Source organism: Bufo gargarizans, chromosome 6 (assembly GCF_014858855.1).
Source record: "Bufo gargarizans isolate SCDJY-AF-19 chromosome 6, ASM1485885v1, whole genome shotgun sequence".
In the NCBI taxonomy this organism is placed as follows: domain Eukaryota; kingdom Metazoa; phylum Chordata; class Amphibia; order Anura; family Bufonidae; genus Bufo; species Bufo gargarizans.
The window spans coordinates 375,518,095-375,537,112 of NC_058085.1; the positions used below are offsets into that span (position 1 = coordinate 375,518,095).

At 48.9% G+C, this 19,018-nt stretch overlaps 1 protein-coding gene across 2 annotated transcripts in view; it reads left to right on the forward strand.

Annotated features, from left to right (window-relative positions):
* LOC122940683 (xaa-Pro aminopeptidase 1-like) overlaps positions 1-13,694 on the forward strand; it is a 62,601-nt gene extending 48,907 nt beyond the window's left edge. For both annotated transcript variants that reach the window (XM_044297383.1, XM_044297382.1), the window contains exons 15-20: positions 292-352; positions 511-580; positions 1,923-2,096; positions 3,876-3,952; positions 12,946-13,044; positions 13,346-13,694. In XM_044297383.1, coding sequence (XP_044153318.1) covers positions 292-352; positions 511-580; positions 1,923-2,096; positions 3,876-3,952; positions 12,946-13,044; positions 13,346-13,474 — 610 coding nt within the window. In that variant the 3' untranslated portion in view covers positions 13,475-13,694. The remainder of the gene's footprint in view (positions 1-291; positions 353-510; positions 581-1,922; positions 2,097-3,875; positions 3,953-12,945; positions 13,045-13,345) is intronic.
* Positions 13,695-19,018: the final 5,324 nt, after the last annotated feature.

The window sequence follows — 19,018 nt, forward strand, 5'->3', positions numbered from 1 at the left end:
AGCCAGAAAATTTTAAATATTTAAAAAAATATGAACCTCCACCTGGATTCCCCACCACGGCCCTGGTCCTCGCTCCTGTGCACAGGAAAGGCTTGTTCAGCCAATCACTGGTTGAGGCAAAGACTTGTGATTGGCTGAGTGAAGATTCTGGTGTTTTAGGCTGGAACAGGAAGTGGAGAGAGGCGCGGAGCAGAGCCGCTGCGGAGGGCAGCAGCATTTTCTGTAGACCGCCAGAGAGTGAGAACCAACTTCTAAAGTCATATTGTTTTCTTGTTTATCTGTGTGAAAAAGGGACGGGACGACAGATGTCACTAGAACCGCGCACTTTGGAACGCCGACGGACTACGAGAAGGTGAACGGATCCTCCTCGCCCCCTTCTAATTTCTACCTATTGCTGTTAGGTTGGAAGAGGCTCATAAAAATGGCATCATATGACCTCTACCCAACCATGAGCGGGGTCCCGGTGTGCTCTGTGTAATATGTGGCGTTTTTTGTTTTTTTCTCCTGTAGGAGTGTTTCACATATGTACTGAAAGGACACATCGCCGTCAGCGCCGCTGTATTTCCCAATGGGATTAAAGGTAAGTGCAGGGCTCGGCGAACGCTCCGCACACTATTTTACGGAATGATTGTGTAATCCTGGACAGATATAGACCACCAGGTAGGTTTAAATGAACCCCTTCACTACCCAAGACCACCAGAGATTTTTACATCCGTGTTTTACAACCAGTGGCTGTTATTAAAACCTAAAGGCGATGTCCACCTTTTGCTCAAATAGTTTTCAACCCGAATTTCCCATTGTTTTGTGTCTACAGCTGCTATGCAGACTTATGTAATGTCCTGGCCACAAACGCTCCCATCCATTTGTCCCCTTCTTCTCCCTAATACATTAGGTATCTAAGTGAGGAGGTAAAAGGGGAGTATGGCTGCAGGATCAGACTACACAGGGATCGTTTGTTGTCTGTTACCACGGAGATGCATAAATCTGAATAGCAGCTGTAGACGCAAAACAATGGGACATTTTTTTTTAAAGGGGTTCTGCAGTTTTTTCTATCTTCTGAATAGATCATCGGCATCTGATCGGCGGGGGACCGACACACGTGACCCCCTGCCGTTTAGCTGTTTGGGAAGGCAGCGGTGCTGGCAGTAGCACAGCCACCTTCTCGCTGTTTTCCCCGGGGCCCAGTGACGTCACCCCTAGTATCACTGGCCTGGGCGCGGCTAAACCCCATTGAAGTGAACGGCGCTTAGCCGCGCCCAGGCCAGTGATACTAGTCGTGATGTCACTGGGCCTGCGGGAAACGGGGAGTATGCCGCGGCGCTACTGCCAGCACCGCTAGTGGGGAAGGAGGAGGGTGGTCTTCCAGCGGTTGGTTGTCAGGGAGCGCTATCACCTGTAGAGACTTGCCGTCGAGCACAGATACATATTTTCCATTCTTGTTTTCTCCTTCCGCTACTTTTTGACTTTCACGCCCTTCGCCTCTGGCGTTGTAGCGATTTGAAAAAAAAAAAACAAGAGAAAAAACAAGACGACGGCTGTTAACTAATTTCTTCCTAATTAGGACGCGAGCCTTGTATACAGAGTATCTTGAAGGATCTAATTATATCAAAGGCGGAATGCGGTCTTCGGAACAATACGTTTACTGGCAATTATTGTAATGTAATTTATCTGATTATAAAACGTCGCGCTCGGTGAGACGCAACGTGCAGCTGGGGATTAATCTGCGTCTCGGCTCTCTGGACGCCATCTATCCGTAACTGGGGGCTGCTGCCTCCTCCTCATGGGACTCTAACTGTACAGAATGTGAAACTTTGGAGGGGAGGAGGACCAGCAGACCTACTCTTTTCAGGATCTCAGTTTGCTTTCAGTGAATGAAAATGACATAATTTGCATCCAGACTTCCTTTGACCTCTGACTTGCAGGACACCTCTTGGACTCTTTTGCCCGCGCTGCTTTATGGGAATCTGGTCTGGATTATCTGCATGGAACCGGCCATGGAGTGGGCTCCTTCCTGAACGTCCACGAAGGCCCCTGCGGCATCAGCTACAAAACGTTTGCGGATGAGCCCTTGGAAGCCGGGATGATCCTGTCTGATGGTGAGACATTCCCTGTGCCGAGTACAGTCTACTCTGGTCATAGCCAAACCTGTATTCGCAATTTTACATATACAGTCTTTGCTCACGTAGTCCCTGCTTATATATTATATTAGATGCCATTATATTATATATTATATTAGATGCCATTTATATATTTTACACTATTATATATTACATTATACACTACTTTATAATTATATATTATACAGTAGTATATAGTATTACGTTATTATACACTACTATATATTATACACTATTGTATACTGTATTTTTTTGCCCTATAAGACACACCTGCCCATAAGACGCACCCAGGTTATAGAGGAGGGAAATAAGAATAAGAAAAAAAATATTTCTCATCTGTATCATTGGGGGACACAGTCTTGACCTTGGGTATAGCTATTGCTACTAGGAGGCGACACTAAGCAAAAAAAAGTGCTAGCTCCTCCTCTCAGCTATATCCCTCCTGCAGACACTGAGCACACAAAGTGCTGCCTCCTCCTCTCAGCTATAGCCCTCCTGCAGACACTGAGCTAATCAGTTTTAGCTTAGTGTCCGTAGGAGGCAAACCTCCCTGCTTTGCTGAATTCTTTATTTTCATTCTTTAAGGACTCTTTCACACGGCCGTCCCGGATTTGCTCCGGATGCGTCGCGTGTGCATTGCGGGAAAACCGCGTGAGTAGGCACGCTCCACAAAGTTTTCTGTAGCTGGTCTCCAAGGCATTGCTCCCGGTTAGCCAGAATCCTACTCCACAATGATGAGGGGCAGCACCCTGAAACGGCTGTCTGTGGATGGATAACTGGCTTAGGTCTTCCCCGTCACATCCTTAAAGCTTGTAAAAGAGCGGGATCTTGACATAGGGGCCACTTAATATGGTGGATTTGGGGATCTCTGTAATGGGGACAACTCTTTGCTCGGTTTTTCTTCCTTTGAGGGATATCTGGCTTTCACTGTGTTGAAGACCCATAACTGGGGCTGCACGGTTATTTTGCATATTAGTCTTTTCTTAGGTTGGATGGTAGCTGACAGGCTGTGGACTCAACACGATCGCCATCCATTCTCTGTCAGTAGGTGGAACAGATGCGCTGCTGGTCAGTTTCCTTGCTCCTCAAGTGGAGGATGGCGCTAGCACCATATTCTGGGTGTTTACTGCTGTTTGGCCTCATTCTCAGGGGGAGCCTCTCCTCTGGTCCTGGAAACCATAGTTGGGCTATGGCCTCCCCCCTACGAGGCAGCCTTGTGCTGGCCATAGATTGTATGGCTACTTTTGTTCCATGCCCCTACTGTGTGACTCCGTCCCCGGGGGAGTATTTCTGTTCATCGTCCCCCTTCTAGGGGTGGAACCTTCTCGCTAGTTGTAGTTATAGCGACATTTCCTTATCACAGGTGGCGCTGTGCTCATGTTCTGCCATCAGCTGGTGCGATAGATCCTCCAGGCCTTACATGTATGGGGTTCCTGAGGCTTATATATTATACACTATTATATATTACATTATTCCATGTTATATAGTATTACATTATACACTATATAGTATACACTCTTATAGATTACATTATACCCTATTATATATTATCACCTTATACACTATATATTATACACTGCTATATTTTGTTAGGTTATATATTATCACAATATATCTTATATATATATATATCTAATAACTCTTGGAGTCACAGTTTTTCTGCTGCTAATGTCAAACATAAAATATTGAAAAACGTCAAGAAATAATCTTCCACATCAGTTTTCTGATACTGGATTGTTTTTCTTTTCTGCTTCTCAGAGCCGGGATACTATGAAGATGGATCGTTTGGGATCAGAATTGAGAATTTGGTTCTTGTGGTTCCTGCCACTACCAAGGTGAGGTGTAATATCTAATATGATGGAACTGTAATATCTTTGCGGGGATCTTATCTTCAGACTGCTGCATCCTCTTCTTTCTCAGGATTATGGCTTTCCCAGAGGTCAGACCCCCATAGAATGACCGCGGCATACCCATTTTATCTGATAGCCGGAAATTTAGGGTGTATCGCGCTCCTCCTGGGGGTGCAGAAATCTGGGTTCTATTTTTTGAGCTGTAGGATACGGCGCTGGAAACTGGGACAGAAATCACAGCACCGTACAGCTACGGTGGTCTGATCGGCTGCAGCGGTCCGGCAGTCACTGATAGCCAGACCCTTGCTGTATGCGCCGACATCGGTGAAAACACAAATGCCAGCGCATTAACCCTTGCACTGCCGCGGTCAACGCTGACCACGGCACGTGTGGTATCCTGCTGGGTGTGGGGTTTCCATCGGGTCCCTGAGCTGCTGTGACTGGCACCCAATAGCAGGGAAGGCAGCCCTTCCTTAGGCATCGTGGCTGCCTTCTGTGACAGTCTGTGAGGTGCAGCCCCCTGGATCTCACATGCAGGAAGCTGTAAGTGTATTACAGTGTGTAATACACTTACAGCCAATGCATTGGGACAAAAAATAAAGTGAAAAAAGAAGTTAAAAAAAAATTGTTTTACAAAAGAAAATTTAAAGTTTAAAGTAAAAAAAAAAGCGTCCCTTTCCCAAAATAAAGTTAAAAAAAAAATTGTCAAAAATAGGGAAAAAAGAAAAGTAGACTTATTAGGTATCGCCGCGTTCATACCAACCGGCTCTATAACAATATCACATGATCTACCCCTTCAGGTGAACGCCGTAATTTTTTTTTTTATAAATAAAGTGTCAAAAAAGCCATTTTCTGGTCACCTTGCCTCACAAAAAGTGTAATACCAAATGATCAAGTGTACCCCAAAATGGTACCAATCAAACCGTCATCTCATCCCGCAAAAATGATTCCCTACCTAAGACAATCGCCCAAAAAATAAAAATAAAATAGGGCTTTCAGAAAATGGCAACACAAAAACAAGATTTTATTCTGTTCAAAAATGATTTCACTGTGTAAAACGTAACAAAAATAAAAATGATAGACATATTGGGTATCGCCGTGTCCGTAACAACCTGCTAAATGAAAAGATCACATTATATGCCCACTCAGGTGACTGCTGTAAAAAACATTAAAAAAAAACTATGCCAAAACAGCCATTTTTTTCACCTTGCCTCACAAAAAATACCAAGCGATCAAAAAGTCTTATGTACCCCAAAATGGTACCAATCAGACCGTCACCTCATCCTGCAAAAAATGAGCCCACACATAAGAAAAAAACAATGGCACCCATAAAACTATCCATCAAAATCTGCGCTGCAAAAGCCATATGGCGCTCCTTCCCTTCTGAGTCCTGCCATGTGCCCCCACAGCAGTTTAACACCACATATGGGGTGTTGCCGTATTCAGGAGAAAAATAGATTTTTGTACCTACCGTAAAATCTTTTTCTCGTTGGATGTATTGGGGGACACGGCACCATGGGTATATGCCCAGTGTTGGCTCCACCCAGATGGGCTAAACCCTCAGCTCAGGCACTAAACCAACTAGTTGGTCCAAAAACAGCAGGAGCATCAACAAACCAGAAGAACAGTGAAGCCAACATGTCCTAAACCAGAAACAGGCCATTATCAAAGGGTCCCGGGGAAACCGGAAAACCTGAACGAAGAATAACAACAACGGTGGGATCTGTGTCCCACAATGCATCCAACGAGAAAAGGATTTCCGGTAGGTACAAAAATAAATTTTTCTCGTGAATGGCATTGGGGGACAAAGCACCATGGGACGTCCCAAAGCAGTCCCCGAGGGTGGGACAAAACAGCCATGCGAAGAGCCTAGCGCACAGCCGCTTGCAGAATCTTGTGACCCAAACTGGCATCAGCAGAGGCCAAGGAATGAATATGGTAAAATCTGGAGAAGGTGTGAACTGAGGCCCAGGTGGCGACCTTGCAGACCTGGGAAGCAGTGGCTAAATGCTGGACCGCCCATGATGCCCCGACCGCCATGGTGCAGTGAGCGGTCAACCGGAAGGGGGGCTCGCGACCCTTTGCCACATAGGCTTCCTTGACGGCCGACCTAATCCAACAGGAGATGGTAGCTTTGGAGGCTTGAAAAACCCTTACATGAGCCCTCAGGGACAACAAAGAGAGAGTCAGATCGACGGAAGGACTCGATTAGCTGGAGATACAGCCGAAGCGCCCGAACCACATCCAGACGGTGGAGAAACCACTCTCTGGGATGAGAGGGGTTGGGAAAGAAAGAAGGTAGAACAATCTCCTCATTAATGTGGAAAGAAGAAACCACCTTGGGAAGAAAGGAGGGAACTGAGCGCAGGACAACCTTGTCCTGGTGAAAAAACAAAAAGGGGGACCGATACCAGAGCGCCACTAGCTCAGAGACTCTGCGAATGGAAGTAATCACAACTAAAAACGCAACTTTAAAGGAGACATAAGAAAGGGAGACCTCCTTCAAGGGCTTGAAGGGAGGGGACTGAAGGGCATCTAGGACCAAATTCAAATCCCAGGACTCCACCGGAGAACGGAAGGGAAGGACACGATGCGCCACCCCTGAAGGAAAGTCTTAACCTGGGACTGAGAAGCCAAGACAAGGCTGAGATCTAACCTTTGAGGGAGGCCAGGCAGAGACCCTTCTCAAGGCCAGCCTGAAGAAAGGCAAGAATCCTAGGGACGGAAAAAAAGAGAGGGTGAACCTCGTCAGATTCACAGCAAGCAAAGTAAGCCTTCCAGGTGCGATGGTAAATCCTGGCCGACTGGGGCTTACGTGCATGAAACATAGTCTGGATGACTGACTTGGAGAGACTGCGGAACCTTAGGACCGCGGCTTCAACAGCCATGGCGTTAAATGGAGCCAAGGTAAACTTGGGTGGAACAGCGGACCTTGCGAAAGGAGGTCGGGATGCAGAGGTAACCGCCACGGGGCGTCGGTGAGCAGGAGGACAAGATCTGCTTACCACGCCCTGCGGGGTCAGTCCGGAGCCACCAATATCACCGGGACCCGATCCATTTTGAGACCTTTGAGTACCCGAGGAAGAAGCGGAGGGAAGAGATATAGGAGAATGAATTGGGACCACGGGAGAACCAAGGCGTCCAGAGCCTGAGGATCCAGAGACCTGGCGACGTAAAGCGGAAGTTTGTGGTTTAGACTGGAGGCGAAAAGATCCACGTCTGGGATTCCCCAGCGCTGACAGAGTTGTTGAAACACCTCTGTATGGAGAGGCCACTCGCCCGGGTCCAGAGGCTGACGACTGAGGAAGTCGGCCGCCCAATTGTCGACTCCAGGGGGTGTAGACTGCAGAGAGAGCGGGAATGTGCCCCTCCGCCCACCTTCAGGACCGCCGCGCTTCTCGTGCCTCCCTGGTGGTTTAAATAGGCCACCGCAGTGGAGTTGTCCGCAGTGAATCCGGACGAGATGACCTGCCAACGGAGGTGAGTCCAACAGGACAGAGCTAGGTAAATGGCCCTAAGTTCCAGGATATTATTTTGTAGGGAGCTCTCCCGCATCGACCACTGACCCTGGGCCGAGAGAGACCCGAAGACTGCCCCCCAACCTGTCAGGCTGGCATCTGTGGAGATGACCTGCCAATGGAGGGTAAGAAACGATCTACCGGGTTCAGCAACCAGCGCAAGTCCGGACGGACATAAGGGCACAGACGGATTGGGCGATCGAGGACTGACGGAGACTTGTTCCACCTGGCAAGAATTGAGACCTAAAGGGCTCTGGTGTGGAATTGGGCATAAGGAATTGCATCGAAGGCGGCAACCATTCAGCCCAGAACAAGTATGCACGCCCTGATGGGCAGAGGAGACGGCTCACGAAGGCGAGATACCCCTGACTGGAGAGCCACTACCTTGTCCTGAGGGAGGAACACTCGGCCAAGGCGAGTGTCGAGGACCATGCCTAGGAATTCCATCCTCTGACTGGGAACCAGGGAGGACTTGGTGTGATTGACCAGCCAGCCGAACTGGGACAGCAGGGACAGGGTGATGTGGAGACTGGACAGGTTGTCCTCCCAGGATGGAGCCTTCACCAGAAGATTGTCCAGATACGGTATTACGGCAATTCCCCTGGCACTGAGAAGTGCAATCAGAAGAGCCGACACCTTGGTGAAGACCCTCTGGGCAGACGCCAGGCCGAAGAGCAACAGCACGAACTGAAAATGCAGAGAACCTACCGCGAAGCGAAGTTACCTCTGATGAGACTGAGCTATGGGGACATGCAGATAGGCGTCTCGGATGTCGATGGACGACAGAAACTCACCCACCTCTAGGGAAGCAATCACAGACCTGAGTGATTCTATACGAAAGTGGCTCGGACGAAATAATTGAGTGCCTTCAGATCCAAAATGGGGCGAAGAGCACCGTCCTTGTTGGGAACCGTGAAGAGGTTCGAGTAAAATCCCTGAAAAAGGTCGAAACAGGAACAATCACCCCGTGCACGTGAAGGGAATAAATGGCCTGGAAAAAAGCGGCCGCCCGGTCGGGGGACCTGGACGACTGGAAGAACCGACCTGTGGGAAGGGCGGAGAATTCTACTTTGTACCTGGAGGAAACTACCTCCAAAACCCAGGCGTCATCCACGGTTGCGCTCCATTGATCCTGAAAAGAGAGCAAACGACCCCCCCCCCCAACCCGAGGGGGCAACTTGAGCACGGGAAACTCATCATGCAGATAACTGCTTTGCAGACTGGGGTTTGGAAGGCTTAGGGCGGGCATGCCAGGAGGGCTTGGCCTTGAAGGAAGGACGAGCAGTCTTTTTGTCTTGACGGGAGGAGGAGTCCTGAAAGGAGTGAAAACGCTGAGACCGCGATGAAGGCATAGGACGGCGGCAGCGGGAACGGTTCTGGGGCAGGAGCAGGGTCGGCGTCACCCATAAGCATAGTACGCCACTGCGTAGAGCGCACTCTTGCTGGGGGCGCCGGCGCCGCTCTGGCCAGGCTTAGCATTAGGACCTTTTTATCCGGCCGGCAGCGCCGCCTCCTAGCTAATTTATTCACTTCACTTACCGCTCGCACAGGCGCACTAGATACAGTAGTCTGCGCCCGGGCCGTGCGGACTACTGGCAGAGGCATCGTCGAGTGAAGTGCGCATGTGTCATCTTCCGGCACACCTCGCTCGACGATGCCTCTGCCAGTAGTCGGCACAGGTGCAGACTACTGTATCCAGTGCGCCTGTGCGAGATTACGGCGCTTCTCTGCATTTACCTCAGCGGCAAGTGAAGTGAATAAATTAGCTAGGAGGCGGCGCGGGAGGGGATCTGTGAATGTGACACTTGTGGGGATCTGTGGATGTGACACTTGTGGGGATCTGTGGATGTGACATGGTATGTAGCTGGAAAGAGAAAACGTGGCCTTACCACAATTAAGGGTACAGTCTGTATAAATAGGTGGGTGACAAAAAATGGGTTGGTCAAAGGGCATGTTCAATAGGCGGAGTCAAGGGGGGGCGGCAAAATTAGCTTTTGCATAGGGTGGCAAAAATCCTTGCACCAGTCCTAGGCAGGAGGGAACTTTTTCCACCCCTGGCCTCAGAAATGAGCTCTTCCAAACATTTCCTGAAAAGCCTACCACCCAGGAATGGGAGAGAAATGAGCGCCTTTTTGGAGGCGGCATCCGCAGCCCAAGCCCAAAGCCAAACCGTGCGGCAGATGGCCACCGAGTTAACAGCCGCCCTACCAGAGCGGCGGGCCGATTCCAGGGAAGCATAACAAAGGTACCTGGAGGGCTGGAGAAGATGAGAGGCAAGGAGATGGAGCTCTCCCTGAGCAGAATCTGTCGGTAAGGACCGAACAAGCTGTTTGGTCCAGACCATACAGGCCTTGGCCACCCTAGACGCGGCCAAGGCAGGGCAGATAGTGGAACCTGTTGCAACGAAAACAGACTTGGACAAGGTGTCTATCTTCTTGTCCAATGGATCAGACAAGGACGCAGTGTCGGCCAAAGAAAGGGTGGTGGCCTTAGCAAGTCGGGCCACTTGTGGATCTACCTGAGGAGGGACAGGCCACCTAGTAAGGGACTCCTCGGAAAAGGAGGACGTCCGAACCCTTGGCGGGCTGAAGACTCCTATCCTGGTGACGCCACTCCTTGGCCAGGAGTGCGTCCAGATCCGCATGGTTAGGGAAAACCAAAGCGGGGCGCCTGGAATGGCGGAATGATACGGATTCCCGAGCCGAGGAGGAGGGGTCTTTCTGCACATGGAGAGCGTCCCTAACTGCGCTAATGAGATCCTGCATGGCCGCAGACAGGGTAGAGCTCTGCTCTGATCCAGAATCAGAGTTAGAGGAGTCCCCCGAGGTGGCGGAAAGTGCGTCAGGGAGGATTCGTCGACCGCCACAGACCTGTCCTGGGAATGACCAGAGGATGCCGAGGAGGAGCGGGCCATGGTCGTGACAACCCGAGGTCTTTTGCGGGACCTGGTGTCAGAACATGAGCGTGTGCCCCGTCCGTGGAGGAGTCCCTGGGAGGGGCAGAGGCGGCTACAATTTTGGAAGGCATGCGGTCCAGCGACTCAACCATGGATTGGGAGAGCCAGGCCAGGTTTCCTATGGCTTGGGACAGGGAAGAAGCCCATTCAGGAGGAACCGACACAGAAGCGGTGGTCAGGGCGTCCTGAGACGGTCTGAGGGCAAGGCACTGCGCACAAACAGTCTCAGGCTGACTGCAAGGCAACTTTTTATTACAGCGGGCGCACGTATAATACGTGACGACCCCGCGGGGGGGCTGGGAGTCTTTTCTGGAAGAGGAAATGAGGGCTGAGTGAGAGCCTGAAGAAAAGAAAATCAGCCAGCCAGAGGCTGTCCTACTGGACCCCAGGTGCTGTGTCCCCGAAGAGATGCTGCAGCAGTCACAGGAGAGTGCCAGGAAGGTTGCAGGAGATTGGAGAGCGTCCCTCAGGAGTGCTGGCAAGATGGAGGTCCCAGATGAAGAAATAGCCAGAAGAAGGCAACTCTGCCCCCAGGCAAAAGCCTGCGCTAAACTGGGATAGGAGGGGAAGGAGACCCCTCCCAGGAGCCGAGAGAAGCGGGGAGGGGCCAAGAATAAAGCCCGGGAAGCCAGGGGAGGGGACTAGAAGGGTTCGGCCTAGGCTAGATAAAAGCCGGGGCCTCGATTTAATGGAGCAGCCGGGAAAGAAGCGCAGTCGGCGGGACGGAACAGCGGGAGACCGGGGGCCCTCTGGAAGGAAAAGAACAGGTGAGGGGGACTCCTGAGGAGAAGCGACGTTCAGGGAGGGAAAACCGGGGGAAACAGAGCACCAGGGGCCCGAGGACAGGGCAGGGAAGATGCGGCCCAGTCCCAGGCAGGAGCCGGGGACTAAAGTAAAGTAAGGCCAGGGAGAAGCATAGGTGGTTGGAGGCCAAGCTAACCAAAAGGTGCCAGTGTGGGGGACTCCGTAAAGAGGTGGGCCCCCACAAGGTAAAAATTGACCGCCTTTCTCCAAGGTTAAGTTGACAGTACTTGGGTCAGAATCCAGGAACTTCTGGATTGCAGGCTAACACTTTAACCTGGGGAGCTACAGGCCTGCTAAAAGCAGGGGGAAAACACGGGGAAAGGGGGACCTCTCAGACCCCCAGATATGAGGTGCTCACTCCCCCTGGGAAAGGGGGTTACTAATCCTAGACCCATGGGACAGGGACACAGGGAGAATACTCACCGTCCGACGTATTCAGGCGCCGCAAAGGTCACCCCTTCGGCAAACTCGCACATATGTGGGATTACCGGCATGCCACTGCGGATGCAGTAATGGGGGACTGGGTGACCGGCAAGGTACTGAGAGTACGCGCCCACAGGGGGTGCAACTAAAGTGGATATCCACAATAGAGCCCCATCCTGCAGCAGGTTGAGACCTGCAGGAGAAGGAAAAATAATAAAATGGAAAACAAAAAGCAGCAAGACCTGCAAAAAAACAGAGCAGGTCATATCTGCCTCCTACAGACACTAGACTAAAACTGGTTGGTTTAGTGTCTGAGCAGAGGGTATAGCCCATCTGGGTGGAGCCAACACTTTTCTTTTCTGTTGTCAGCCTCCTAGTTCAGCTGGGCATATACCCATGGTGCTGTGTCCCCCAATGCCATTCACGAGAAAATGGGTAACAAATTATGGGGTGCTTTTTCTCCTGTAATTTGGGGCTAAAGCAAAATTTTATTGGAAGAAATGAAACAGCGAAGTGTTTCCAAATTCCGTAAAACGTTTAGGGGGTCAAAGTGCTCAGTACCCCCCCCCCTAATATATTCTTTAAAGGGGTATAGTTTCCAAAATGGGGTCACTTTTTGAGGGTTTCCACTGAAGGGAACGTCAGGGTCTCTTAAAATACAAAATGGTGCCTAAAAACCATTCTAGCAAAATCTGCCTCCAAAATCCATATGGCGCTCCTTTCCTTCTGACCACTGCCACATGCCCATAGAGCAGTTTACCGCCACATATGGGGTATTTCTGTAAACTGACGAATCAGACTAATATATATTGAGGTTTATTTTGCTGTTAACCCTTACTATGTTGCAAGAAAAAATTTGATTAACATAAAAAATTTACCAAAAAAGGGAAATTTTGAAATTTCACCTTCATTTTCCTTTAATTCTTGTGGAACACCTCAAGGGTTAACAAAGTTTGTAACATCAAAATCACTTTATAACTGAACTGGTGCTTAAAAAAAATGGTTTTGGAAATTTTGTTGAAAATTTGAAAAATAGCATCTAAACGTCTAAGCCTTCTAACGTCCTAAAAAAAAATATGACATTTACAAAATTATGCCAACATAAAGCAGACATGGAGAATGTTGATTGATAACCATTTTATGAGGTATTACTATCTGTCTTAAAAGTAGAGAAATTCAAATTTTGGAAATTGAAAATTTTTCCAATTTTTTTAGTTAACTGTTGTCCTGTCCTTGAGGAGCACGGTGTAACATCGTCACACTTTATTTCCTTCCAGTACAACTTCCGGGATCGGGGAAGCCTGACCTTCGAGCCGATAACACTGGTGCCGATCCAGACCAAGATGATCAACGTCGACCTGCTGACTCAGAAGGAGGTGAGGGATGCTGGAGCCCTTTAAGCAGTGAAAGGGGTTTTTCTATATTTGTTTGATTGGTGGAGGTCCGACCACTGGGAACCCGAGTCCTCTGCTCTCTTGTTTGAATGGAGGACTTGTTTTCTGCAGTTTTAGTCCCACTAAAGGGCTTGACCCGGAGATCCTTTTGATTGTCTGTTTATATACTGCAATTGTTGTTTCTATTGGGGCTAATAGAGGGGGTCAGGATGGGGGCAGCTCTCGCAATTACCCGTCTATGCTGTTAAGGGGCTTCATACTTGTGCTTATTTCATCTCTCCAGGTCAACTGGGTGAACGACTACCACAAAAAGTGCAGAGACGTCATTGGAGCCGAGTTAGAGAAGCAAGGACGTCATGACGCCCTCCAGTGGCTGATAAAAGAAACACAGCCTATATGCAAATCTAATTAATAATTTTTTGCACTGTCCCTTTTTAACCCTTTCATTGACAGTTTGGGGATTTGATCTGAGCCAGGTAACGGACAAATCTTTATTACAGTTTCATACTAAATGTTTCCTTGGCTTTCTGAGCTCAGGGGAGAGGACGGAGCACTCAAGTGTGCTCTGCAGTGAGCCGGCGGTTACTCAGTGTATTACTATGGCAAGGATAATTAAAGGAAAATTAATGGTGTGCTTTTATCAATCTCTTCATGGCCACTGGACGAAGTGGCCCTGATTTCCTAATGTGTCGGCACCATAAAACTGTCTAAAAAGTGGTGCAGTTTGGTGCATCCAGGGATTCTACACTCTTCTCCCCCATCATGACCGACAAGGGGTCAGGGCTTCGCAGAGAGGGGCCGAGGCTTCATCGGAGAGGACGGAGACCTAATATCTGCCACATTTGCTCCACAGTTCTGGCTTCGGTCTCAAACTAAATCAACCAATAGTTGTTATAAAGTCAAAGAAAAATGTCTGTCCCTGCAGCAGATTCATCATCCAGCCTCAGCCCTGTGATAAATCTGCTGCAGGTCTACACCGCCGGCACCATGTATAGGACTAGGAAATCTGGGCCCAGGATTTTAATGTTTACGTATATTATCAAATCTGCAAATTAAAACTGCAGTCACTGTGTTCATACATTACTCTACTTATCCTGTACTGATCCTGAGTTACATCCTGTATTATACTCCAGAGCTGCACTCACTATTCTGCTGGTGCAGTCACTGTGTAAATACATTACTTATCCTGTACTAATCCTGAGTTACATCCTGTATTATACTCCAGAGCTGCACTCACTATTCTGCTGGTGCAGTCACTGTGTACATACATTACTTATCCTGTACTGATCCTGAGTTACATCCTGTATTATACTCCAGAGCAGCACTCACTATTCTGCTGGTGCAGTCACTGTGTAAATACATTACTTATCCTGTACTGATCCTGAGTTATATCCTGTATTATACTCCAGAGCTGCACTCACTATTCTGCTGGTGCAGTCACTGTGTTCATACATTACTCTACTTATCCTGTACTGATCCTGAGTTACATCCTGTATTACACTCCAGAGCTGCACTCACTATTCTGCTGGTGCAGTCACTGTGTAAATACATTACTTAGGCCTCATGCACACGACAGTTTTTTTTCACGGCCCGCAAAAACTGGGTCCGTGGGTCCGTGATCCGTGACCGTTTTTTCGTCCGTGGGTCTTCCTTGATTTTTGGAGGATCCACGGACATGAAAAAAAAGTCGTTTTGGCGTCCGCCTGGCCGTGCGGAGCCAAACGGATCCGTCCTGAATTACAATGCAAGTCAATGGGGACGGATCCGTTTGATGTTGACACAATATGGTGCCATTTCAAACGGATCCGTCCCCATTGACTTTCAATGTAAAGTCTGGAGTTCTTTTATACCATCGGATTGGAGTTTTCTCCAATCCGATGGTATATTTTAACTTGAAGCGTCCCCATCACCATGGGAACGCCTCTATGTTAGAATATACTGTCGGATATGAGCTACATCGTGAAAATCAGATCCGACAGTATATTCTAACACAGAGGCGTTCCCATGGTGATGGGGACGCTTCAGGTTAGAATATACTGAAAAACTGTGTACATGACTGCCCCCTGCTGCCTGGCAGGTGCTGCCAGGCAGCAGGGGGGCAGACCCCCCCCCCCCCCCCTGTTTTTAACTCATTGGTGGCCAGTGCGGCCGCCCCCCCTCCCTCCCCTGTAGTTAACTCATTGGTGGCCAGTGCGGCCGCCCCCCCCCCCCTCCCTCCCCTGTGCGGCCGCCCCCCCCCCCTCCCTCCCCTGTAGTAAACTCGTTGGTGTCCAGTGGGCCCCCCCTCCCTCCCCTGTAGTTAACTCGTTGGTGGCCAGTGGGCCCCCCCTCCGTCCGCTATAGATAACTCATTGGTGTCCAGTGGGCCCCCCCTCCCTCCGCTGTAGATAACTCGTTGGTGGCCAGTGGGCCCTCTCCCCTCCCTCCCCCTCCTAATTAAAATCGCCCCCCTATCATTGGTGGCAGTGGTGAGTACCGATCGGAGTCCCAGTGTAATCGCTGGGGCTCCGATCGGTAACCATGGCAACCGGGACGCTACTGCAGTCCCGGTTGCCATGGTAGCTTAGCAATTTGTAGAAGCTTCATACTTACCTGAAGAGCTGCGATGTCTGTGACCGGCCGGGAGCTCCTCCTACTGGTAAGTGAAAGGTCTGTGCGGCGCATTGCTTATAGCACAGACCTGTCACTTACCAGTAGGAGGAGCTCCCGGCCGGTCACAGACATCGCTGCTCTTCAGGTAAGTATAAAGCTTCTACAAATTGCTAAGCTACCATGGCAACCGGGACTGCAGTAGCGTCCCGGTTGCCATGGTTACCGATCGGAGCCCCAGCGATTACACTGGGACTCCGATCGGTACTCACCACTGCCACCAATGATAGGGGGGCGATTTTAATTAGGAGGGGGTGGGAGGGGAGAGGGCCCACTGGCCACCAACGAGTTATCTATAGCGGACGGAGGGGGGGCCCACTGGCCACCAATGAGTTATCTATAGCGGACGGAGGGGGGGCCCACTGGACACCAATGAGTTATCTATAGCGGACGGAGGGGGGGCCCACTGGACACCAATTAGTTAACTACAGGGGAGGGAGGGGGGGCTGGCTACCAAGAAGTTAACTACAGGGGAGGGAGGGGGGGGGGGGGGCGGCCGCACTGGCCACAAATGAGTTAAAAACAGGGGGGGGGGGGTCTGCCCCCTGCTGCCTGGCAGCACCTGCCAGGCAGCAGGGGGCAGTCATGTACACAGTTTTTCAGTATATTCTAACCTGAAGCGTCCCCATCACCATGGGAACGCTTCTGTGTTAGAATATACTGTCGGAAATGAGTTTTCACGAAGTGAAAACTTAGATCAGAAAAAGCTTTTATGCAGACGGATCTTCGGATCCGTCTGTATGAAAGCAACCTACGGCCACGGATCACGGACACGGATGCCAATCTTGTGTGCATCCGTGTTCTTTCACGGACCCATTGACTTGAATGGGCCCGTGAACCGTTGGCCGTGAAAAAAATAGGACAGGTTATATTTTTTTCACGGCCTCGAAACACGGGTCACGGGCGCGGTGTAAAAACGGTGCACAAGCCGAGTTTTCTACGGCCCCATTGAAAGTCAATGGAGCCGCAGAAAAAAACGGAAAACGGCACAACGGCCACGGGTGCACACAACGGTCGTGTGCATGAGGCCTTATCCTGTACTGATCCTGAGTTATATCCTGTATTATACTCCAGAGCTGCACTCACTATTCTGCTGGTGCAGTCACTGTGTAAATACATTACTTATCCTGTACTGATCCTGAGTTATATCCTGTATTATACTCCAGAGCTGCACTCACTATTCTGCTGGTGCAGTCACTGTGTAAATACATTACTTATCCTGTACTGATCCTGAGTTACATAGAAACCTAGAATGTGTCGGCAGATAAGAACCATTTGGCCCATCTAATCTGCCCAATATACTGAATACTATGGATAGCCCCTGGCCCTATCTTATATGAAGGCATGAGCGCCTCCCTCTGTCTACTGGTAATGCCTCTCCCTATACACCCAAGCATTCTGCTAGCGTCTCCTGCTGCTCTATGACATGGTCTGCCTACCTTTAAGTCTTCTGAAATAATGATCCCTAAATCCCTTTCCTCAGAGGTTAGGACTGTATCACTGATTCTATATTCTGCCCTTGGGTTTTTACGTCCCAGGTGCAGTATCTTGCACTTATCCACATTCAATTTTAGTTGCCAGATTTTTGACCATTCCTCTAGTTTTCCTAAGTCCTTTTCCATTTGGCGTTTCCCTCCAGGAACATCAACCCTGTTACAAATCTTTGTGTCATCAGCAAAAAGACCCACCTTACCACCGAGGCCTTCTGCAATTTCACTGATAAAGATATTAAACAATATGGGTCCCAGAACAGATCCCTGAGGTACCCCACTGGTAACAAGACCTTGTTTTGAATGTTCTCCATTGACTACAACCCTCTGTTGTCTGTCCCTCAGCCACTGCCTAATCCATTCAACAATATGGGAGTCCAAGCCCAAAGACTGCACTTTATTGATAAGCCTTGTATGTGGGACAGTATCAAAAGCCTTACTAAAGTCTAGATAAGCGATGTCTACTGCACCTCCGCCATCTATTATTTTAGTCACCCAATCAGAAAAATCAATAAGATCAGTTTGACATGATCTCCCTGAAGTAAACCCATGCTGTTTTTCATCTTTCAATCCATGGGATTTTAGATGTTCCACAATCCTCTCCTTAAGTATGGTTTCCATTAATTTCCCCACTATTGATGTCAGGCTTACTGGCCTATAGTTGCCCGATTCCTCCCTACTACCTTTCTTGTGAGTGGGCACAACATTTGCTAATTTCCAAGTCAGTTTTTCTATAATCTAAAACTTTTGTTTTTGTGTGGTGTGACTCAGTCACTGTACTTCTAGTAAACCACACTGACTGGTGATCACTAGATCCCAAGCTTTCCCCTACAGTAATATCATATACCAAATTCCTATTTGTGAATACTAAATCTAAAATGGCCTCCGTCCGGGTTGGCTCCTCAACTACTTGCTGTAGAGATAATCCCAGTAGGGAATTTAGAATATCTGTACTCCTGGCAGAACTAGCTATTTTGGTTTTCCAGTTTACATCAGGAAGATTAAAGTCTCCCATAATGATAACTTACCCCTTCAATGTCATTTTAGCTATTTCCTCATCCTGTATTATACTCCAGAGCTGCACTCACTATTCTGCCGGTGCAGTCACTGTGTACACACATTACTTATCCTGTACTGATCCTGAGTTACATCCTGTATTATACTACAGAGCTGCACTCACTATTCTGGTGGTGCAGTCACTGTGTACATACGTTACTTATCCTGTACTGATCCTGAGTTACATCCTGTATTATACTCCAGAGCTGCACTCACTATTCTGCTGGTGCAGTCACTGTGTACATACATTACTTATCCTGTACTGACCCTGAGTTACATCCTGTATTATACTCCAGAGCTGCACTCACTATTCTGCTGGTGCAGTCACTGTGTACATACATTACTTATCCTGTACTGATCCTGAGTTACATCCTGTATTATACTCCAGAGCTGCACTCACTATTCTGCTGGTGCAGTCACTGTGTACATACATTACTTATCCTGTACTGATCCTGAGTTACATCCTGTATTATACTCCAGAGCTGCACTCACTATTCTGCTGGTGCAGTCACTATGTACATGCATTACTTATCCTGTACTGATCCTGAGTTACATCCTGTATTATACTCCAGAGCTGCACTCACTATTCTGCTGGTGCAGTCACTGTGTACATACATTACTTATCCTGTACTGATCCTGAGTTACATCCTGTATTATACTCCAGAGCTGCACTCACTATTCTGCTGGTGCAGTCACTATGTACATGCATTACTTATCCTGTACTGATCCTGAGTTACATCCTGTATTATACTCCAGAGCTG